This window comes from Glycine max, chromosome 18, assembly GCF_000004515.6.
Source record: "Glycine max cultivar Williams 82 chromosome 18, Glycine_max_v4.0, whole genome shotgun sequence".
Taxonomy (NCBI): Eukaryota; Viridiplantae; Streptophyta; class Magnoliopsida; order Fabales; family Fabaceae; genus Glycine; species Glycine max.
Genome location: NC_038254.2, coordinates 55,021,885 through 55,046,687, shown reverse-complemented (window position 1 = coordinate 55,046,687; position 24,803 = coordinate 55,021,885). Strand labels below are relative to the sequence as shown.

The following is a 24,803-nucleotide window of genomic DNA, read 5'->3' as shown; positions in this document are numbered from 1 at the left end:
TATAGGTTTTTCCTTTCAAGTTACTTACATATACAGTTACATAGTGTTTGACTCCATTGTTTAATATAGAACTTTTAGAAGCTCCTTTTTTGCATGTGTATATGATGACTATTATGGGTCTTTCTTCATCATTATAGCTTCAAGTTGCAGAAATTGACAAAGGTTAATATTATTGGTCGGGTCTCATGTTGTCTAGTGCCAAGACAGGCTTCTCTGAGTTCTAACCTTTGATGTTACGTTGTTAAATAAAAAACTGCTAAGTATCTTTTTTGCTTACTATTATGGTAATTTATTGTGATAGCAGGAACATGAATGAATCCAACCAAAAAAGAGCCTCATATTCTTATTCTTTAATTATATTTTTACTAGTCGGAGGGAAACTAAAGAATCCAAATAGAGACAGAGGTAATCACAGCGGGGAAGGAAACGTGCAAAATGAAAATATATAGCTGGGGAAGAGGGATCGGGTTATTTAATTATTAGCTAGGTTTAGCAGCAACCAAATTAAACCAATTGATAAATTGTTCATTATTTTCTAAACTTTAAACTCATCGCCAATTTGATCACTATAAAGTATAAACTGTAAAGCTTTGACACATACTCCAATTGACACAGTTTAGCGACAGACAATGATTTCATAACTAAATATGGCACACTCCAACTATACAATTTAGAGATCGACAATTGTTTAGTCCCTAAATGGTACAAAATCATACACTATTTTGAAACCGACAATGATGACATAGTAATGAGGAAAGAATGGAATGACCAAACTGTATAGGGTTGGGGTTTATTATCATATACGTGTCAAAGGTTCATTCGGTGGTATAAGGAAACAATGATTATTTTGTAGGAAAAAAAGTCTTTTAACACTCAAAATCAATTGAAACCTTAAAAGAAATAGAAAGAGATGAGAGAAAAATATTGATATAATAATTGATGAGATGTGATGAAAAAAAAAATAGTGAAAAATTAATTAAGATTGTTGGTGAGGTATTTAATATTTAGAAATGTTTGATATTGTGTATTATGTTAAACGACATATATGTAAATACAAAATATAAGCAATTAGTTGCGGAGTGTTTTGTGAAATTTTATTGCACAAAACACTTAAGGGTTTGGGGTACTTGGTTGGAGTATAACTCATATCTTTAAGGAGGTTTTATTGCAGCAGCCGATATGGGATAAGACTATGCATTTTTGCTTCGTATTTGGTCTAAAATATAACTAATGCTCAGACAGCTAAAGTGGTATATATTATGTATAGCATAATTACCTTAGTTTTTTCATAGATATTTTATTTGGAAGATGTGTTGAATAAGCTGCATGTCTAGGTAGAAATAGAAAATATATGACTCTTTTTCTCATCTAAACTTGGCTCCTCAAATTTCATCAAGAAATTGCATGTTTTCCTTTTCAACTTTTTCCTTCTACCTTTTTAAATATTTTATGTAAATGAAGGCAAGGTATTGGAAAGATAATGTTAATTAGTGATTTAGTTTTGGTTCCTCATTGAAGCATGTGTATGTCTTATGAATTTCATTTACAGTATATTTGTTTCTTTATTTGAATTTCAACTATATGTGTTGCTTGCTTTGTTTTGGTAAGCTACTTTTTATGTATTTTCTGAACCCCCCTCTTCTTTGGCTTGATTGAAAAATGAACTATCAGAGTCAATTTTTGTTTATTCGTATGTGTTTGTGTTTCTTCCCTTATTCTTGTGTATCACCATCAGGGAAGTGCCATTTTTGCAAGTGGGAGCCCATTTTCTCCTGTTGAGTATGAGGGCAAAGTGTTTGTGCCTGGCCAGGTCTATAATATAAGCCCCTGAGATTTTAACTAAACATTTAAAAAAAAAAAAAATTACCTCAGCAACAAGGTCCAATTTGGACATTTTGCTTGTTTGTTCATCAGGCCAATAATGCATACATATTTCCTGGATTTGGTCTTGGTTTAATAATGTCTGGGACCATTCGAGTGCATGATGACCTGCTTCTAGCTGCCTGTAAGTACTCATGACACTTGTGAAGATTAATTTTAAATCTATGTTTGGGACAGGTCAAAATGGGTTGATGGTAGGAATGAAATATACATTTTATTATAATCATTTGAAATTTAATACAATGTCATATTATTTTGTGATGGACCAGCTGAGGCTTTGGTTGCACAAGTGAGCCAAGAGAACTTTGATAAGGGACTCATATACCCACCATTCACCAACATAAGAAAGATTTCAGCACACATAGCTGCCAATGTTGCTGCTAAGGCTTATGAGCTTGGTAAGCTATTAAGTTTAATTACCTTTTTTAGCTATTGGAGGTTCTATGGTTGCACTTTTTTTTTATTTTATGTTAAGTTTTTTAAAATTTTGAAAAAAAAAAATGTTATGACTTATAAAACTGAGTTTGTGTTTTTGTGTCAGGCTTGGCCACTCGCCTTCCTCAACCTAAAGATTTGGTGAAGTTTGCAGAGAGCTGTATGTATACCCCAGCCTACCGAAGCTACCGGTGAAGCGATAATAAATAGCCTATTTTTCTTTTTCCTTTTCGTTTTATCATTTTATTGTCAATTTTTTAATTTTTTTACCTTCTTTCTGTTGCTGTTCTGTTCTTGTAAGTTATTTGTTGGGTTAGTAGGTTAGGACGGTGGTAGTTGGACTAAAAAGGTAGCTTGAAAATTTGTGTTATGCTATAAATGTTATGTGACAGTAATCTAAATTAGAAAAGGAAGCACCTTCTCAATCTATTGCTGCAACAAGGTACTCTTTGGTTATGAATTTTGATTGTTAGTAAGTTTTTTTAATTATGTATTCAATCACATAGCTTTTGTCTGTTGTCCCCTTTGTTCTATAAGCAAAAGTATTCACTTTGTATGTGAAGTTCTGTTATTTGATATGGAAAATCAAGAAAATCTTCTTACACTATACATCTAGTCCTTTTTGAATGGAATTGTGACAAATATTGTGTACTATGTTTTTCTCTCAGGTTCATGAAATGGCAATGGTCTCTGCTGTCCAAGAAGCTCAGAAGGATAATCTCAAGAGTTTCAATGATTATATGATGAAAGTATTAGAGGTTAGTGTAATGATGTCTTTTATGGTATAATCGTTTGTTATGTTTTCTATTATCTTCTTGTAATTTGAGGTTTGGTTTCTTTTCATATTTTACTGGAGATATCTTTTGCAATAGGCCTTGGCTAAGAATCCTTGGCATAGTATTAGTAAACCATTTTTTTTTTTTTTGCATATTTGATGTGTTTTTACATTTCCCTTGCATTGCTGAAAATAATAAATCTGTCCTATATAGTTATATTTGTTTTTCTTTTATTTGTTAAATTGTAGTAAAATGCCTTGAATAAAAAATACCTTTAGATTTTTATGCCTTTTAGGACTTGATTATGACAAAGGGATTGGATAGATTTATTGCAATAATAGAATTGTTTATTTAATTGTTATTTTTTTTGTTTTATTTTTGTGTCTTTGTTAATGAGGATATCTCCTTTTTGGGTGAAGTTAACCTTCTTTGTAATCCTTATTTACTCTTTCTGTTAAAATTTCTCATTGCTGCTAACAGCAACGTGGGTACCCTCTCGGGTCAGCTTGCATTTGTGTCTTCTACTTCACAAGTCTCTTCTGGTATGCCTAGCATGGAGATTGTTCCTCTGACTGGCAGACCTATTGTGGAGAAAAAGGCATCTATCTATGCTGAGGTAGTGAAAAAACTGAATAAAGCAAGGTAGTCTGGGTCACCATTTAAAGTACGTCCCCTACTTTCTCCATCTCTTAAATTTATAATAAGATTTCTATATCAAATTGAAATCTATATTGTGTCGCCTGTTTAAAGGTCAAGCCTTTGTTGATCAAATATTAATTGACATGAAACTAATGTTTTGAATTTTTAATTCAATATCATGTCGAGTCTTCATTTTGGACATGAAACTAATGTTTGCTGATAATTTTTCTAGTACTTTATGTGTTTTTTTTTGTTAATTCTTGCTTTGTTGACTGTTGAGTCCCTGCAATTGCATGCTATGCTTTTGAGGGATCCTTTTGAGAAAAACTTTGTCAAACTTTGTTGAGTGCTGCTTCCCATTGGTTGTTCTTTATTAATATAAGACAACACATTTGGATTTCTTATGTTTGCATGCCATGGTTTTGAGGGACATGCTTCAAGAAATAATGAAATACTTTGCAAGCTTCTCTCAATTTTTTTGTTTGTTTATATCTGTTGTTCTTTGTTTCATAATTCATATAAGAGAGCAAGCATGAATTTGTTTTTGTTATCAACTCTTAATTTCTGCTTGCTTTTTTATCTAATGGTAGGCTGCTCTTGGTGTTGGTGTTGGGAATTTGCAAAGAATCCGTGCCTTCCTTCGGGTTTGTCTCATTTTGAAAAATGTGTCTTATAGATAATGTCATGCATTTAATTCTCAAAAGACTTCTGATTTTAGTTATTGCTGTGTAGATTCGGTTGAGGGATTATGGTGTACTGGATTTTGATGCTAGCGATGCTCGACGGTAGCCTCCTGTTGATACCACATGGCAGCAGGTCTCAGATGCTTTATCTGATTATAAAATTAGCTATACTACTAGATTATTTATTTTCTTTGATGTATTTTTCCTTGGTCTGGCTCAGTTCATTGATATATATACTTGCTTTTTTTTTTCTTGAAATCAATATTGATGATGGGCTAAGCTTGCATTATTTTATTTATTTTGGTAACAAATATATTTTTGCCTGAGATCTGGTTATTACAATGAAGCAAGAAATGTTTCCCAATCTTCACATCAATTTGCTCCTTTGGTACATACTGTGGTCACTACTTATTTACTAATTTATGATTTAATCTTTTTTAATAATTTACTTATTTCTGACAGCTAACACAGTGGATTAATAAAGGAGGAATGGTACCAGAAGAGATTGCAGCTGCCGCATCAGAGGAATGAGAAAGAATGTTGATTGTCATTACCCATTAACTTGTGAAATTCAAGTACACAAAAAATTCAAACAAAAAATATAAGAAATAATGTTTAAGTTCCAATTTTTATAAATGGTTGGTGATTTCTTGTATTTTAAGTTTCAACAATTCTTTTTTTAATTATATTATTTTTTCAAAGAAAAAAATATATTTAATTAAAAATTATAATCAACAAAGAGTGTAATTAAGAATTAGTTTTATTATTATTATTATATGATATTTATCTACAGAAGATCGTAAATACAAGTAAATTGACTTTTACCTACAATTAGAGATTATAGGTATAAATTAATATCTTTTACCTACACATTTAAAATTATAGGTGTTATCTATAGTGATAGTCAAATTTGACTGTAGGTAAAAATATATACCTATAGTAAGAATATTAGTTGTCATTATATATTCCTCTTCAAAATTGACGTCCAAAATGTCTAAAGAACAAAGTCTTTTATACGTATATTTATGGATTTTAGATTTCTAGTGACGGATTTTATTTGTAAGTATAAGTCATTTTTCTTGTAGTGAGTGAGAGACATATATAACTAGTGATCGATATGATAGGATAAAAACAGAAAGAGGAAATTAAATAGAAGTGTTAATAGAGTATTTGTATTATTTGAGTGAATCCATGACTTTTTTTTATGATATAAACAACTCTCTAGCCCACGTATGGATTGGTGGTTTTGACAGTAAGATACGTGTTTCTGTTTTGTCCATAAATTGTATATATACCCTTGCCCTACATGTGCAATTAAACACCTGGTCTCATGGAAGGACCATCAGGTGTGAGGAAAGGCGCATGGACTAAATGTGAAGACGACCTTCTCAGAGCTTGCGTGCAACTTTATGGAGAAGGAAAATGGCACCTTGTTCCCCAAAGAGCAGGTATATATAATATTAGGCAAATACTAACCATAATGCCTTTAGGGCATTTATTAAGAAATTAAAAAAAATCATTAGAATTTATAAAATTACATTATTCTTGACTTTTTTATACTTTTCAATCATTTTTACAATAAATATTATGATTAGCAAGACCCATAATATTAATATATGCATGTGTTTCTATTTGTTTATTTTCTCTTTTCGTTTTCTTGAATATGCTTGTGACTTGCAATGATATATAAACTATGACATATATCCTCATAAGTTGTAATAAATAATAAACATTAATATGCGTCTGGTATACGTATAGGGTTGAACAGATGCCGCAAGAGTCGTAGATTGAGATGGCTGAACTATCTAAAACCAAATATTAAGAGGGGAGATTTGAGTGAAGATGAGGTTGACATGATGATCAGAATGCATAAGCTTTTGGGAAACAGGTCTGTATATGCTATTAATTACTATCACACTGAGTGTAGTGACACCTCTTGCAAAAAAACAGCACGATGAAAAGCAACAATAAAGAAAGATGCTGTATATTTATTTGATATCTGAATTCATATTATATTTTAAAAAAAGTTGGTTTGTAATTTGTATATGCTATAAAAGAGTTATTTAGAGACTTAAAAGAAGAGCAAGGAAACAAATTTTTTTATTTACTCTTTATTATACATCAACATATTGAATGATTTTAATTTTCAACCTAATTATCTTACATATGAGGCATGACTCTAATCATTACAGAAGTCAACAATCAGATTGTATATGATAAATTTATTATTAATTGCAATAGAAAATATTATTACACAGTAAGTATCTGTATATCCTAACTAGATTTAATTATAATATGATATTACATGAAAGTAAGTAACTTTTCAATAGCATTTCATTAAACAATAACTTTTTGTCGATATAGATGGTCCCTGATTGCAGGTAGACTTCCAAGAAGAACTTCAAATGATGTGAAGAATTACTGGAACACCTACATGCGCCGTAAAGTATACTCTCACAAGAAAGACAACAACGTAGAGAAGCAAGCTGAGGCCAAATCAACAGTGAAACATCACGAAGTGATAAAGCCTGTTCCTCGAACTCTATCAAAAACATCCCCATGGTTGCAAGGGAAATTTTTTAATAGTTCCAAAGTTGGTGCTAGTGGAGAAGGTGCAACTTCTATATCAGGGTCTGGGAATTGGTGGGAAACTTTGTTAGATGACAAGGAAGACAATGAAGGTAACATTAATAACACGTGCTTCTTTGGTGGGGTGGAGAGCTTGACCTTTGGGATGAGGAGCTTAATCCAATTGCTTGTGACTTTCTTGCTGAAGGTGAAAATTGGAGTGAGTTTCTTCTTGACCTATAGTAGATTAATGTGTGTGTGTGAATGTGCTTGTGTTTTGGGTCTTTGTTTTCACAGGTTGACATCAAGTTCTAAGATCTTCAAACTTCCCTAGCTTTTCAGTTTGCTCAGTAAATATATTCTTTACTAGCTTTCTGTTCGTGAATGTATACTCATCTAGTTATGCATAGGTATAGCAACGAGATAAGATGGATATGATAGTAGTCTCTTGTTATTGGTCCCGTGAGTGATGGGTTTAAAACCCTAGATCAGTAGTGACAATTTATTTTTAAAAAGTTATTATTATTATTATTATTATTATTATTATTATTATTATTATTATTATTATATATACACATGAAAATAAAACGGATCGAGATGAAATGAAATGAGTAGTTAAATCAAGTATAAAAGTATCTGATGAGATGAAAAATAACAAAACTTAAGAAAGAAATTATTTAATAAACTGGTTTAGAACAAATAAAAATCGGAATTGAACCAATATAGAGAATCAATCTTGAACCGTTTTTTTTTTCATTTAATTAATTTTAGTTTTTGAACTTCGGAATTGAACCAATATAACTATTATTAATTTTTATCTTATAAAACATAATTTAATCATTTATACTTATATTTTTTATATCCGAATTTTTATAATTTTATATTATTTCATCCATTGATTTTTTATATCCGGTTTTTAAAATATTAAGCTAAACTCTCTTGACATTTTCATCCATTGATTTTTTGATATTTTCTTATTAAAAATAATTCTTTGTGAAATTCTATTTACCTTCCAACAAAACTTTAGATTAGTTAGAGTTTCTTTCCCTCGATACACAAAATAGTTAAGATAAAAAAATTGTTTTCTAAAACATTTTAAAATTCAAATACTTAAAGGTATTGTTAGAAGTTTAAATGCTTCTTTGGACTAAAAACTTGGACACTTTACGTGTCATTCTTTGACTTTTTCTCTTCGTGCCAAAAAAAAAAAAACTTTAACCAAATAAAACGCTTGTTTTTTGCGAAAGATTTGATGTTTAGGAAATTTTAAAAATGTAGAAGTTTAATCCAATTATAGCAAATATAGTACTATTCCTAAAATAGAGAAGACGAGACAATGTAAAATTCCCAAAAGAAATCCTCCATAATTATATTTATTTATTAAAAATAATTAAAAAGTTCATTAAAAATATTTAAAAATTACGAAATTAAAATTTGTATCCTATGAATTAACGTAAAATAAACTAGTATAGAATATGTATTATATGGTTTAATTTTACTTAACAACCACATAAGTAATATAGCAACTAACACTTATACAACATCTATGCAAAACTATCAATTTATCATCACATTTTATCATTATTGTACTCCAAAATTAACATTTAATATTTCAACTTTTTATATTTAATATATTCATAATTTGATAAAGTTCATCACAAATTATAATTATTTAAGTTGTTAGATTAAAAATACTGAGAATTTAACAGATTTTCTTCATCGAATAGAAACCCCATAACAATTTACCAAATTTTTAATATGTATTATTATCATTCATCATAAATTTGCTGTACTACATAATGTAATTATGAATGTAATTTTAAGATACTTTCATTTTATATTATTAACTAATTAAAAATCTCAAATTCATAAAAGAAAAAATGTATAAAAATCAATAATTTTACCTCGATGTTATTGTGTTGGTCCCTTATATAATATTTTGCTAATGCCATAGTAATAAAAATAAAATTATTTTAAGAAAAAATAATTTTATTTTTAATTGTATAGCAAATTATTAAATACTATCAATTTATTTTAATCAAACTTTTATTTTAATTTCCTTAATATATAATTAAAATTTTATCCACTTGATATCAATACCAAAATGTAGCTACACTTCGGAACAATAAACTTTAAGACGGTATCTTCAACTTCAAGTCACCAATCCAAATTTTGAAACCCCAGTTATTTCCAATTCCTGGTTTGTAATGGACCATTTTAATTTTTAGGTGTAAAAATGGTACCATATTATCCAAAGAGCACCACAGCAACACGCTAAATTTGCAATTCGAATTCGGTACGAGGATTACTTTTTGGAATATTAGACGCTTCAGATATTTTATCCATAAATTAAACAACAGTCACAGACATGATATTACCTAATCACGTAATCAACAATGAACAGAACATAGCAAAAAGGAAAGATTGAATTTGGAACAATTTGCAACTACTTTGAAACAAAATTAAAACAGCTCCAACGGACCAAGGTAAAATATAAAGGACAAACACCCCCATTTTTACCAGAAAACATGATCACAAAAGCTTCAAAAAGAAATTCTCTTATATATCCTGCCTCAAGAATTCATTTTTCTTTTAATTTTTGTAGGAAACGCGGGAATGAATATCAATAGAGGTTTCAATTTCAACCATTCATCACAAGTTTCACAACATCCAAATTAGAAACCATTCATCTAAACACAATTCCAACAGAACATTAGACGATCAAAATTCAATTGAATCGCCAGATGCGATAACGAAAAGGAACATATAACACGATTATTAAAAGAAAAAAAACATGGGTGAATCAGGAAAACTGTCTATATAGCTTCCAGAGCTTGCAGGACATCAGCCTTCAAATCCTCAAAATCTTCAACTCCAAAGCTGAAGCGAACCAGGTTGTCATAAATCTTATACTTGGCCCTTTCTGACTGAGGAAGATCCCTGTTGCACAATATGTTGAAAATTAAATTAAACATACAACAACCACCACCAAGCCAAATCTAAAAATTAACAAAAGGACCAGCAAAAGATGCTTTCACTACAGGGTCACATTCAAGTAGAGGACCATTCCCCGAGTAGTGTCAAATCATCAACATGACAACTTAAAACATGGAATAAAAATGAGTACCAGTAAGACAAAATAGCAGGTTGATCCACAATGCTCTCACAGCCACCAAACGAGGCCGCAATATAAGGGATTTTCAGTGAATCAATAAACTTTATTGTGGTATGTAGATCTCCATCAATCTGCATTATTGGCAATTTAATTATCAAAAATATGCCATATGATGGTATCCAATACATCATTCTTGATAAAAGAAAAAAAAAAGTAATTGTGTTATTAGGAAACCACATATTTGAATCGCAACTTAGCAAATTCCCACCTCAAAACTGACAACACCACCGAAACCAGTCATCTGCCTCTTGGCAAGCTCATGTTCAGGATGACTCGGCAAGCCTGGATAGTAGACCCGCTTCACCTGCCAATAATAGTATGTAATTAAAGCCACATCAGATACAGGACTCAATCATGAAAATGTTTACATACTGAATCTGTAAAATGATAAAATGGTATAAGAATATGCCTTTGTTAATGACATCAAAAAGAAGAGAAAAGATACAAACAACTGATTTGACAATTCAAAAAGTGGAAAAAAAAAGGAAGAACCTAGAGAAGAATACAGTTTTGTTTCAAGAGAAATTTTATGCCACAAAAATACTTAGGCTTCCATCCTAAAAGCTACTATCAAAAAAGTAATAATACTTAATTACTTATTATCATTAATATACAAGATAATAGCAGATGAAGGGACTCCCATTTAAGAGCATCACAACAAAAAAAATTCAAAAGAAACCAGCATCTGCTCTCTTGGCACAGCTTAGTAAACATTATCCATCATGCTACAACCACATACATTTTAGAGTACATAGGGAGCAGTGCACAATATTCCAACATAAGTATGCTGTTGATGAACAAGATATGACATTTAACCATACACTTCATTTTTGCGTAGAACCCCAATTCAACCATCATTATACACAAATATACATAGGGGAAAAAAAGTTTAAAAGACAGATCAGCAACAAAAATAAGCTGTCGATGAAGAAACAAGTCATGTGTTAACCATTCATTTCATTTTTTATATATTTGAATTCAATTGAATTATACACAATCTCATTTGACAACTTTAAAAGTTTCAATTAACAAAATAATAAATTATATTAAATAGCATGGAGACGAGGCATGACAGTGTGCATGTCAAAATGCCATGATACCTTGGGATGTGCCTCTAAAAGTTCGGCCATCCTCATTCCTGTTGAATTCTGCTGCTGTACACGGAGATGCAGCGTTTTCATGCCTCTGATGAATAGGTATGCAGCATTCTGCGGAAAAATTGGCACTATGTTATCCACAATAACCAATTACGATATCCTTCCATGGAGGCTCAGCTCTATAGAAAGCACTTACCGGGTTAAGTGTACCACCCAAAACATGGTGCAAAGTCCGAATTTGCGAAACCACCTTAGTTGAACCACTTATGCAACCACCAAGGGCCTGAAAGAGGAAAAATGCTCCTTGACGCTTAACTCTGAACAACTGAAATGTAACATATTTGTGTTGTTTTTCCATCAAACTAAATCTTGAACATGCCAACTTACATCATGATGTCCACCCATGTATTTTGTTAAGGAGTGCAGAATCAGATCAGCGCCAAGGGCAAGGGCCTTCTGGTTCAATGGTGTTGCAAATGTACCATCAATACAGAGCAAAGTCCCCTTCTTGTGGCAAAGCTCTGAAACCAGCTTAATGTCAACACATCTCAGGAATGGATTGGTAGGCGACTCAGTGAAGAATAGAGACACCTGAATGATTGTATCATACCATGTTAACTCAAGACCATCTATTAACTACAAATAAATCAGAGAAATCCATAAAAGAAAACCAACTACTTTCTCCAACACTAACATTGTGCTGCTCCAATGCAGATTCCAAGGCTCCAACATCTGCTGGATCAATTACAGTGGTCTGTTCATCAAAGGGAAAATATGTTACATATATTGCAAGCACCCAGGACAACAGTAAAAACCTACCAGAAATAAAAAATTGAAAATGTCAAAAGTCCACCTTATGTCCTTACTCAATCAACTGACAAGAAGATTCACATTTAAGATATCCATTTCAAATTTCCAGTTGAAAACCAAGCAAATTTTCAGCAAGACATTTATATCAGGTGTCTCTATTAATCATTATATTCTAGGAAAGACTACAACAACATCAATAGCCTCATTCCACTAGGCGAGGTTGGCTCTGTGGATCACACATCGCCCGCTATTAGACTCGGCCAAAAACCATATTCTCGGCAATATTATTCACCATGAGATTTCTTTTAATAATTTGAATAAAATTTATGTATGCACAAATATAATTTTGAACAACAGGAAAGAAAATAAGCATTCTTACAACAGGAAAAACTACTTCAAATATATCATGTTCAATGTAAAAAATTCAAATTTTAAATAAAAAAAATAAAACAAAATTATTAGTTATATATGAGTTTGTGAAGGCTTTATTTTAGATGAATAAAAATGAAGCAATTAAATAGGTAAATAGAGTAGTGAGTACATACATTGAATAACTGTGTGACGGATAAAAAGTAGTGAAATAATCAAATAGGATAAATTCCGAAGTGCTCCTTCAACTCCTTTTCATTTAACAATTTAAACTTATGACCATTCAATTTTTCATGAGAATTGGAGAAAGAAAAGTTTAAAAAATAATAATAAAATAATGAATCACATGTTGAATGTGTGATTCATATCAATGATAATTCATTCATGTACCGTAAGATACAAACTCATTTAAGATTCATCTTATGATATGATTTGGTAAGTAGCCAAATAGCATTGAATCATAAGAAAATAAGCATTCTTTCAAAATCCAAACAAGTTAAATAACTCTTTAAGCTAAAGAAACGTGACAACATAAGAAGCAGTTTCTGCCCCATGCAACAAATACAAAATACAATTAAACCACCAAAAGAATGGGATAGTAGAACATTTACCGTGATCCCCATCTTTGGAAGAAAAGTCTCAATGAATATTCTAGTCTTCCTGTAACAATCCGTAGTGGTCACAAGATGTCCACCAGCTGGAACCAGTGCCATAAATAGGACTACGCTAGCACACATTCCAGATGCCATTATCACAGTTGATTCAGCCCCCTCCAATATACTGGGGTTAATAATGACAACAAACCTCATCAAATGACCACCACACTTAAAACACATTACAAGTTAATAGTAAATAACAAAATCAAAACACACAAACCTTATCTTCTCCTCCAGAACCACAGTCGTTGGGTTTCCATAGCGCCCGTATTCATAACTCACTTGACGATTCTCCTGCCAAATGATGGAAAAATTTAGCCACACCAATAACTGACATTTATCCACTCATTATGTCATGAGGCGAATAAATCTTTTAACAATCCAACCTTGAAATCAATGAGATCAGCGGTTTTCTTAAAAAAGTAGGCAGAAGTGTTCAGCACAGGGGTGGTAATTCCATCAGTCTCAATACCCCTACCCAGTCTTTCAGCTGCATTGCCAAAATTCAGAATTCAAAATCAATCAGCTTCGTAAACAACATTACCATCAACAATAACATCCAAGGATATTAAAACTAACTGAATTAAAATCCATACAAATTAACCACGAAACCTACTTTAAATCTTAAATCAAACGTCATATAAACTAATAAATATAAATATACCAAGTCAGACAGGCAGGAAAAACTGATTAATTATGTACAGTACATATAAAAAGCAAGAGAAAATCTCTTTCTCAAGCAAATCACATCCAAATGTAATGAATAATGAAAAATCTAACAAAACATAAAAGAATTGAAAAAGTACACTTAAAGAAACATTATCCGAGAAAATCACATCCAATTTAGTTCAAAAGTAAACGAATCTTGGAAAGTAAAACATGAATCACAATTTATGACGCAAAAAAAAAAGACAAGAATTTTACGTACCGGCATGAATCGTTTTGCTTGCATCGGATTTCAAAAATGAATAAGAACTACTGTTTAACTGTACAGTCCCGTTCTCGGCGGCCGCGGCAGAGACGACGACGTCCTCGGCGGCGGCGAGGTCGACGGGGAGAGGCACCGTGGCGGCGTCCGCTGCTGTGGCCGCGGGCGGCGCCGGAGCCCCGGCGGCCGGAGAGTTGTCGCTGTTGTTCGACCACGAAGCGGCGACAATTTGCGCGACGCCGATGTTGCTACAATTGCGGCGCGCCTTGGTGCTGAGCTGGCGCTGGAAGTTGGGAGGGAATCGGAGGATGAGGGAGGAGATGCCGTGAAACGCCGCGCCGGATCCGGCGGAGGAGCGGAAGTTACGGCGGCGGAGGTTGTCGAAGGACGGCGGCGGTGGCGAGAAATCGGGATCGGAGCGGCACTCGAAGGTGAAACGCATGTGCGAGCTCGAAACGGCCATTTCCGTCGTCGTTTCAAGGATTTGTGTTTGGTTTCTCTCTCCTCTATCTATATACCTACCAAAACGAATCTCTCTGTACTCTTCGATTTGCGATGGGGTCCTTCAAGCCCTTTATATAAGAGTATGAGTATAGAATTAAATTTTTATAGATTGTATAATAAATCTTTATCATAAAAGACGTTAAAAAATCTAATAAAGAGGATCGTTGAATTAAAAAAGCCCTTTAAAAAATGTTCTAAACATCAGCAACACTTTACACTTTACAGTGTTTACAATTTACATGGCAGTAAAATAATATTAAAACATAATGGATGAAAAGTAATATTAAAAAAAATCAAGGTTCATTTATTAAAATAAAGATGAAAATGAGTTACATAAATAATAAAATTAGATGAGATAAATATTTTACACTTTATTTCAATTTAAATTCTTTCTAATTTATTTTTATTTCATTTCATTCCTTTTTATGAAACGGACTCTAAGAGTCTATTGGAAAGAATGAAAGGGGAAGAAAAAAAATATGTATATTAATATTTTTTTGTTTTGTTGAGAAAAACTGAAAGAAAAATATATAAAAAAATTGACTACAAAAAATAAAAATCTAAATTTTTCTTTTCTTTTCACTTTTCCTCCGATTTAAGTTTTAATTATTTTTTTCATCTTCATTTCTATCAAATATACAAAATTCTGCAACGTGTTGCGTCCGCTAAATGAGATGCGCCGTTCTGACTAACAACTGAAGCGTGTGAACTTTCTTTTAAGACGTTGCAGAATTCTTCAACTGTACCAATTGTATATCATGTTAACTGCACAAGTACGAATCTGAATTGTTTGACAGTTGTTGGCAGGATGTGAACTTTCTTTTAATACTAAAACGTAATGTCCCAAACACGTCATTAACTAATAAATTTGATTATATTGAATATCAATAAGAGGGACTGATTTTGAATGTGTTTATAATTATATTAGTCTTTTTCATGATGAAGGAAAAAATTGAACCTAAACCAAGAAAGATTATGCCTGATTTTATAAAATAAAAAATTATACTGTTGTGTGAGCTTTTTGTTTTTATGACTGTAAATATTTTGCATTAATAATACACGTCTTTCAATGAAAAAATTAGTGCCATTTTTTTTAAGAGTAGTGTCCATTTATTGACCCCTTATAGTATGGTATTTTAAATTATAAATTTTCATTGAGTAAAAATACCTAATAAATCTAAGCTAGATTTTGACGGAGAATCACTGGTATTACCACGTTATAAGCGGTATTTTTTTTGGGTTTATTTTTTCATATTGCTGAATCTCATATTAAAATGTGGAAAATACCAACAATCTCACTTAGTGACGATTTAGCAAGCGGTAATTAATACATGAAAGGTGTGAAAATTGTGCATTGGTGTAAAAATGTGTTCAGTAGTTAGTTTTTATGTCCTCCACTTTTCTAGGATCATTTGATTCATTTCAAACTCGAAATGAATAAGTTCAGGGAATGAGTTGGTGCTTTTTTGCTACGTTGTATCCAATCCCGAGTTGAACAAAATCTGTTTTGAGTTTTGACACGCCATTTTTTGTGTTCTGCTAATCCATACAACGAGGAGTGGTTATTTTTTTGCCATAATACAACTTACAATTAAACATATTGTTATTGATAACACTTGTGCAAAGTCTAATTTGGTAAGTGTGTACTTGGATAGTTTTAAAAAATCATGATATATCGTGATGATATGAGTTAATTTTGATTTTATCAAATTTATATGTTTGAATTGTTTTTAAAATCATGGTATAATTAGTTATGATTAAAAAAATTATGATAAAATTAAAACAAGTAAAAGTAATTTCTACTTGTATCAACATCAATTCTATAATAATTAATTGTGTAAAATTAATCTCATTTAAAATTAATTTTATTACCATCAATCCAAATACATGCTAATTAGAGTAACGATAAGGTAAACCAAAATCAATTATAAAATCAAAATATATATGAAATAACATATAATTATTTTAGAAGAATCATGATGACACATTAATTTTGATTTTAATATTATGATTTTAAAGGGTATTCAAATATGTTATAAATTATTTTGGGAGATCGGAAGATGATAGAAATTGTTCTTTTTCTTATCTCTGCTGTTTACTTAAATTCTGAAAAGTTTAACTGCATGAACATGTTGCTAAAGTAATTGATGAATGATTCATTACTTAATTAAAGGATTTGCTTCCCTCTCTCTCACACAATTTTGAATTTGAATTGGTCATTTGGTCAGTGACTGTTACAATTGTAAGTTAATTACTTATTTAGAAAACCAACTATTTACTACTATACAAATTATGGTTAACCCTTATTGTAGGAAGAGACATATTCTCCATACCATGACTCAATTGGTGGGAATTAGCTAAGCCTGTTAGGCGTTTCAGAAACAATGGAGCATGAAACTTGATTCCACTAGCAAACTGGTGTGGTGTGACGTAGTGCAGAACGCCAAACAAAGTAAAGTAGATGTTAAGAAAACTAATTGAAAAAAATAGAAGTGGACAAAATTTTAATAATAATATATTTTATCATATTTTTAATATATATTTTTACGTGATTTATAACAATAATTCACTATTTATTAATTTTTAACTAATATTTTAAGTACATTGATTAAAACAATTCTACAAAAAAAAAAAGAATAACAATTAGTAATAATAGCATTTTATGTATTATATAAATGTTTATAAATATACGTGAAATATTAAAAATATATATATCGAAAAATTATTCTATTTGTAATTAAAAATATTAAACATTTATTTTTTTTTAAGAGAAAACATTTAACTTTTTAATTTTAAAATAATTAAAAATTATTTTGACTAATAAAATGTTATTATAATATGATTTACAGTATATCTCATTAATTACATTTAACATTTTAATGTTATATAAACAAAATTAACTATTAACCATATATTTTTGTAAAATTACATATGTAGCAATACAAATGCTTCATGAACACTAGCTAGTTCCTCTATACACGTCCTTGTATTTACGTATAAATATTAAAATCCATAACAAAAAAAATCATAACTGTTTCCGTGATTTAATTTTTCTTATTGTATGAATCTTAGGCCATTTGGGATCATCTGAAATAAGATGTTTTAACCTTATTCTTGCAAAAGAAAGAGGGTAACATAGAAGTTATGAGTCAATTTTTTTATTTTATATTTCTTAATTTTTTCTGTAGAGGAATCAAATAAAACCAAAGTTTCACCTTCGATTTTGAGTTAGAGACATTAAATTACAATCAAAATGATGAATTCAACTATAATCTCTAGTCTTTCAAGCTAAGAATGCGGATTCAATTTTCGTTACCCCTTATGTTCTCTATTTATTTTATTTGAATTTATCATTTTTCTTATAGAGTGAATCTAGAATTTGTAATTAATTTGTCAATAATTTATTTTAATTTCTTAATTTAGTTTTAGATATTTATATAAAAATTGAATTTTATTTATTTTCTATTTCCAGTAGTAGTGTCGTAAGAGTTGCTTAAACCCAAGAAATGGTTTCTTTTTTTTTTTCCTCCGTTGGAGGTGGTCCAGATGGCAAACTGAGTATCTTAAAATTAAGCACCTATCTTATATGAGAAATAATTGCTTAAGAATTAAAAATTAATTTATTTACACCTACAAGCATCATTCATTGCAAAGAAGAGAAAAATGTTCTGCACATGTCAGACCTCTTATTTATTTGGGACTACCAAAAATCAATAAGAATTGAAAGGCATGTAAGCTCCTCCCATAAGAGATGCCTTTATATGTATCAAAAGATTTAATTATGTAAGCTAAACATCCTTGGTTGCCATTTGATTTTAGAGTAAGCTCATACCCTAAAAAACTACAATAAAACTAAAATACTATATCCAGTCCATCATAAAATATATATATAACAGCCGTTAATGTTAAAAAAAATCTTGCAGATATAACAAATTAAAGTTATTGATATTCTAATAATTGAAATCATTCACAGTTATTAATTAATTCGAACATTATTTTTTTTGAAATTGTAAATTTTTTTATAATTTTAGAGTTTACAAATTATCAGAATTAAAATGACGGGGATTAATTTAATGAGTTACTCACTAGCATAGATTGTGACTATAAATACATATAAAAAAAAAGATTGCGATTATAAAAAATACATTCGTCAGGGATTTAGCAGTAAGCAAAAGAGTCAAGAAACTGTGATGACTACGTTTAACCTCTCTGAAAATATGACTAATGATGATCGATGACTAGGACCACCATAACTATGTATGGACCCAGCATTCACCACAACAGTAGTAACAGAAAGACAAACTACAAAAAGGAGGATATGTGCATGTATGTGGCTGCGGCTAAGTGTTAAGGGACCAATGAATATATATATATATGGCTATCATAATCATTATTCAGCATAAAGCAAGAAAGCATAAGGGGACCATCTACAAAAATCAATTATGACATTTACCCTACCCGTTTTTTTTCCTGGTCGAAAGACAACATTAAATTTTAAATACAAAAATCAAATGTGACATTTTGCCTTACCCTTAAAGGAGTGACATCAAAACAATGGAGAGTGATAATGATGTACATATTCTTTTCCACTAGCTAGTCAGTTTTAATCTTACAGATTTTTTATATGAAATCATGTGTATCTTTTTTTAAAGAAAAATAGATTACAGTAAAAATAGCTCCAAATTCAGAAAAATTAGAGCTATTTCTATCTAGACAATCAACAACATATTTGCAATCAAGTTCAATAATAACATGTTAAATGTGAAGTTGATGAATCCAAGGGAGAGCTTCCAATGGTGTCACCGCTTCTGCTTCATGTGCTGGAGGTTTCCTAAATGCAAAACAAACTCGACAGAGCAACAAAATCTCCTCTATAATCACGAATTCAGATACCAATTCCATATATTGATTGTGATCATTAAAGTTTGTTGTATCTACATAGCACTTGAAATGACCTTCATTTAATTGGCTTCTCCCAAACCGCACGATATGTTCTTGACACAGAATACAAAACCTGTTGATTGTTAATTTTTCGACCTCAAAAATAACATCAACAAAACTTTCAGCATTTAAAAAATGACTTTTGACAGTATTATAGATAGGAGAATGGAACTGGAGTTATTACATGTGTATCTTTTATGAAAAACAATTTTGTGCAAGTGAGATAGGAGTAATCATATTAGCAACAAATTTTTCTTTTAAAATATTTAAAGCAATTACATATTTAGAACTTTAACTTATTAGGATTATTGATTAAGCTTATACAACACCATGTTAATTAATAAGGTGAAACAAAGTTGAAAAATTGGTTTCATTACCAATTAAATGGTACAATAAGAAAACAAATAGATCAGGTTGATCAAATGTTTTATTTCTTTAAAACCATTCATGAACACCTCTTGATGGTGTGATAGAGGAAGAATGTATTTGATCATTTATTAAAAAAATGTTTTTTGGGTTTTGTTAGGGTGAAAAGTGGCAAAAAAAGAAGGGGAAATTAGACAGAAAAGTTACATGTTTTATTATTTGGCAATGAGAAAAGAAGAAGAAAAAACGAGAAAAAAAAATCAAGTAGATAGAATATTGAAAAGACAAAATAAAAAATTTACCCAGTACTATTTCATTAAAATTATTTAATATAAGCATATTTTCTTTCCACTCACTTTTCTTCCTACATAAACAAGAAAAGGGAAAATTGTTATTATTTTTCTCTTCATCTAAACAAATAAAGAGAAAAATAATTGTACTATCTTCTCTTCTCTTCATTTTTTCCTTTCATTTTTTTCTCTATTTAAACAAAACACAAATTATTTTTTAAGCACAAGATGCAATTCCAATCCTACATCTCAATTTTTTTACCTATATTTTTTATAAAATAAATAATTTAAGACATGTTTTGTTAGAGATTGCTTTTTATTTTTAAGAATAATTACAAAAAAATGTCATATTATTTTTACTTTGTTTGTGATTTTAAAGATATCTTTTTAAATGTTTCCTATGATAATTTGTGTATAGTCTAATATATAAATATATTTTAAAAAATAAAGCGGCATATACTTAAAATCATAAAATCATTTTAATATAAACAATACTAAATAGATTAATACAAATTTACTGTTGTCGTTTGAAGTTAAGAGGCTCAACACGTGGGCAACAATTTGGACCATTTGGTTACGTAAAAGCCATGGATTGTTCTCACCAAAAGAAAGATAACCATGGATAGGTGAAAACATTGCATTGTCAAACCAAGGACAAATAATTGACAAGGAAATATGCAACTAGTATTTGGTATAGTGATACATTATTAAAAAAAAACAAAATGGTATAATGATACTTGAGTGTTGACCGTGGTGCATCAAGCAGATGGCGGCTAATGGTGGTGAGTAACACGTTTAAGAAGTACAATTAGAAAAAAAAAAAAAAAAGAAGAAGGAAGATTCAAAGTAAAAAAAAGTGGACTTTATTTTGTTTTTTTTTCACCATGGAATTTAAGGTAGGTCAAGCCCCTCATTGCTGACCCACTCTAATTTGAATGATAAGAGCAATTATAACCTCAATGGAGGTTCTTAATGACTTTTAAATGGACCCTCAGTGATATGTAGGTTTTAAGAAGTTTGAGAATTTACTTTAGTGTTAGAATCTAGTTTTAAGTTCATAATAGGTTAACTTTAGTGGGTCCACCATATTTTTTATTTCTCCTTTCTCTTTCTTCTTTTCATTGAGCGCACCTAACCCTTCCCTTCCTTTTTCCCCTCTCTGTTGAGCGCCTCACCCTCCTCTCTCGACCTACGTGATCACTCTTCCCCTCCATGTTGAAGATCTCCAAAGCATGTCTAGTAGTAGATATGATGAAGAGGAATTCTTGAGCTCAAGAACCCAGCTGAAAAATCTCATTAAAAATGTTCTAACTTTGTATTCTTGGAAATTAAAACTAAATTTTCCCTTATACCAACTTCCTAAAGAAAAATCAATTAATCCAAACAAAACCCAAATTTAAAAGGTGATGAAATGGAGATTATACAGATGAATCCTATAATCAAAATCTAGAAGCCTAGAAGTTAAAGGAATCAAATAAAAAATTAAGGCAATGAAACTCAAAAACGGAAATGTACTGTATGCTCCATAACAACATAGACCTTCTCTAGCTAAGAACCACTAACTCCTCATAGTGTTCAACTTGCTTTGCTAACTTTTCCATGTAAAAAAGCTTGTGGAGAGGGAGGAGTTGTTGATGGAACAAAAAAAGGAGAACATGTTAGCTAGTGAGTGGGAGAAATGAGCACCACCTTACATAGTTAGACATCATCAATTGTGCTCCATCGTGACCTGATGCAGCTAGAGATCATCACACTCTGTCATTTGTTTTGGCAGCTTTGCAACACTATTCTTTTAAGCATATACTTATTCAATGAATTAAATTTGAACGGGTGGATCACCATGGCAATATTAACATCTCTCATATCTATAGAGAAGCTAACCATTTGTGCGGATGTTCTAGTTAATCAAGCTTGTAAGATGGAGGAGGATTTTGTGATTTTTTAGTAGAGTTCAACATTTCTTAGGCGACTACTTCTAGCTGATACTTTGAGAATTTCTTCTCCTAGGGTTATCCTGATGTAATCTTTTTTTGGGCTTAGGCCTCGTCCACTATAAAAAGGAATACAATTGAATAACTTTTTCAAATTTTGATATAGCAAGAATGCAATGTTTGCCTTTTAATTACAATGAAATATATTTTCATAGCATTTTTTTTTAAATATGTGCGTTTAGCGATAGTTAAAAATTGCAAAAAAAAAAATAGTATTATTTGGAATTTAATGAAAATATGATGAATGACAAAATTTACAAGATTTTTAGAAAAGGGGATAAAATGTGGTAGAATAATTTGTTGGACACAAAATTCGCTAAAAGATTTTAAAAAATGAGGATAAAAAATAAAATTTAGAAAAAAAACAAAACTTAAATATGAAATTGTTTTTCTCAACATGAGTACCATATAAAAACTACTACACTAAAAATAAAAGTTTAATTACTCATTTAGTCTCTATAGTTTCACGATTTATATTTTTTAAGTTCTTATAGTTTAAAAATGATTTTTTTAGTCTCCGTAGTTTACATTTTAATTATGTTTGAAAGTGATTTTTTTAATCCTTATAATTTTAATTTTAATTTCCTTTTAGTCCCTATCATTTGAAAGTAGTCTTATTAGTCCCTATACTTTATATTTTAATTTTCTTTTAATCCTTATCATCAAAATATGAGTAATATTATCAATTACAATTAACTATAAGAATATTATCAAATAATTCGTAACTAATTTATCATAAGATAATTTATAACAAAAAATAGTTGATAATTTATAACTAATTTGTAACTAATTATTTTTATATATATGTTTTTAGTAAAGAATAAAAGGCAATTAAAATACAAATTATAGAGACTAAAAAGATCATTTTTAAAAGATTAAAAGAGAATTAAAATACAAATTATAAGAATTAAAAAAATCACTTTTAAATCCTAAGAACTAAAAGAGAATTAAGAAGATGTAAAGTATAAGATTAAAAACACCAACTTCAAAATATAGGAACTAAAAAAATATGAATAATGAAATTATAGGTAACAAATGAGTTATTTGACCAAAAAGAAATATATAAAAAAATTGCTAGTGCAATCTGAGCCGTTGTTTTCGTCTCGAAGATTAGCATGACACGTGTTCTCAAATTAATCATTGAATTTCCATCAAAACCTTATCCACCATTGATCCTTCTCACGGACCCAACTACAGTCTGTGTGAGTTTCCATGCGATGCCCTAATTTCATTGCTCTGCTCCTATAAATTCACATCCTTTTCCCATCCTTGCATCATTCTGTCACCAGAACTTGTTACTATGTTCACGGCCGCTCACAATTATGGTAAAGAAAGTTACTTTTTCTACTTTCACTTCTGGGTTTTGAGAATTATGCAATTTCATCATTTAATTTGATGCTTTTCTTTTTTCCATTATTGGGATTTCCTCCCTTTCCCCCCCATCATTTTTGGATGATAATGTTTGCTCATGTTGCATTTTCAAATGAAAAATCTTATTTTTTTTTTCAATACACCCGCGTGTAATCCTTTTGTTTGCAGATGATGTACTGGGACAAAGATTTTTTCTTTTTCATTAATTAATTTTTGCACATTTTATTTTTATGTGATTTTGAATGTTTGCGAGTGTGTGATTATTATTTATTTGTGCTTTTTGTATCCGGGGAATTAGTTCTGTGATCTGCAGTGCACTAGTACTAAGGCAATGTGACGACTTAATATCACGAGTTGCCTAATGAATAATGTGCAAAAAAGAGTTTTGGGCACCGCTTTGCAGATCTGACTTTCACATGTTTGGGCTGCCAGTATCACCCATAGATAAGTTCCATGTTTAAATTTTGATTCTCATTTTGTTTGTTGGTGAATTGGTGGTGCCTTCTTTTTGTTTCCTGAATTTGGTTTATTCTGTGCCAAGTGACTAATGATTACATCCTACAAAAGGGGTTGCAATGGAGTTGTTAGAGTGCTTATTTAACCTTACTTTTATTTGTTAAGTTTGTCTCAAATCTCAATAATACTTAGAAAGAATAGTGTTTTGTTTTAAAATTTAATTTAATTTAATACAAATTGGGCCTTAACAGTTAACATAATAAGGATGGTGTACTTGTGTAACCAAGGCTTTGTTTGTATCTAATGGGCATGAAAATCTACAAGATTGGTACATAGCATGTGTTTATGTCAATTTTGCACTCCTACGAGGCCCCATCGTCATTTATCAATGGAAGCCTAATCTTAACGTGCATAAATAAATATTGGGAATTTTGAGATTATGTTTGGCACTTTGAATAATCTCGTGTTCTGCTGCCGCAAGTTCCCTTACATGTCTGCTATGAAATCTATCTATTGTCTATTGACTTGAGAAATTATATTTGTTTTAATATATTTCTTCTATTTATATTATTGGATGTATAATCTTAATGTGCAGATGAATGTTGGGTCGGAATTTTGCATTTCAGTATAAGCACTACATGTCCTTGCTGCTTCTAGTACCCTTGCATATTGCATCTAAGCAAAGTTATTCATAGGCGACTTCATTTGATTACAAGTATATTCTTTTGTAATACGGTTATATTGCACACCTACGAGGCTCCATTACAATTATATTATTGGATGCTTAATCTTAATGTGCATAAATAAATTTTGGGATCTGCATATGGATGCTTGCTCAAACTTAAGTTTTTTGCTAGCTTGCAGTAA

General features: G+C 30.6%; 2 protein-coding genes, 1 long non-coding RNA gene and 1 pseudogene across 3 annotated transcripts in view; 3 read left to right on the top strand and 1 right to left on the bottom strand.

The window, feature by feature from the left end:
• LOC100791943 (NADP-dependent malic enzyme) overlaps positions 1-2,720 on the top strand; it is a 5,304-nt gene extending 2,584 nt beyond the window's left edge. The window contains exons 2-5 of the mRNA XM_014770352.3: positions 1,736-1,810; positions 1,915-2,005; positions 2,151-2,279; positions 2,423-2,720. Of these exons, the coding sequence (XP_014625838.2) occupies positions 1,736-1,810; positions 1,915-2,005; positions 2,151-2,279; positions 2,423-2,511 (384 nt within the window). The 3' untranslated portion in view covers positions 2,512-2,720. The remainder of the gene's footprint in view (positions 1-1,735; positions 1,811-1,914; positions 2,006-2,150; positions 2,280-2,422) is intronic.
• A 2,774-nt stretch (positions 2,721-5,494) lies between these two features.
• Positions 5,495-7,225, top strand: LOC100791421 (transcription factor MYB1-like; annotated as a pseudogene).
• Positions 7,226-9,546: 2,321 nt separating this feature from the next.
• CGS1 (cystathionine gamma-synthase 1, chloroplastic) lies at positions 9,547-14,583 on the bottom strand. Its single transcript, NM_001368757.1, has 11 exons — positions 14,018-14,583; positions 13,476-13,579; positions 13,310-13,383; positions 13,045-13,213; positions 11,949-12,008; positions 11,642-11,845; positions 11,451-11,537; positions 11,258-11,365; positions 10,366-10,461; positions 10,110-10,228; positions 9,547-9,922 (listed from the first exon to the last, which is right to left on the bottom strand). The coding sequence occupies exons 1-11, from the start codon at positions 14,478-14,480 to the stop codon at positions 9,799-9,801; spliced, it is 1,608 nt and encodes a 535-aa protein (NP_001355686.1). The 5' UTR covers positions 14,481-14,583; the 3' UTR covers positions 9,547-9,798.
• An 8,715-nt stretch (positions 14,584-23,298) lies between these two features.
• Positions 23,299-24,803, top strand: LOC102664010 (uncharacterized). The gene is made up of 2 exons (XR_419675.4): positions 23,299-23,434; positions 23,779-24,803. It is a non-coding gene; the product is annotated as an uncharacterized lncRNA (long non-coding RNA).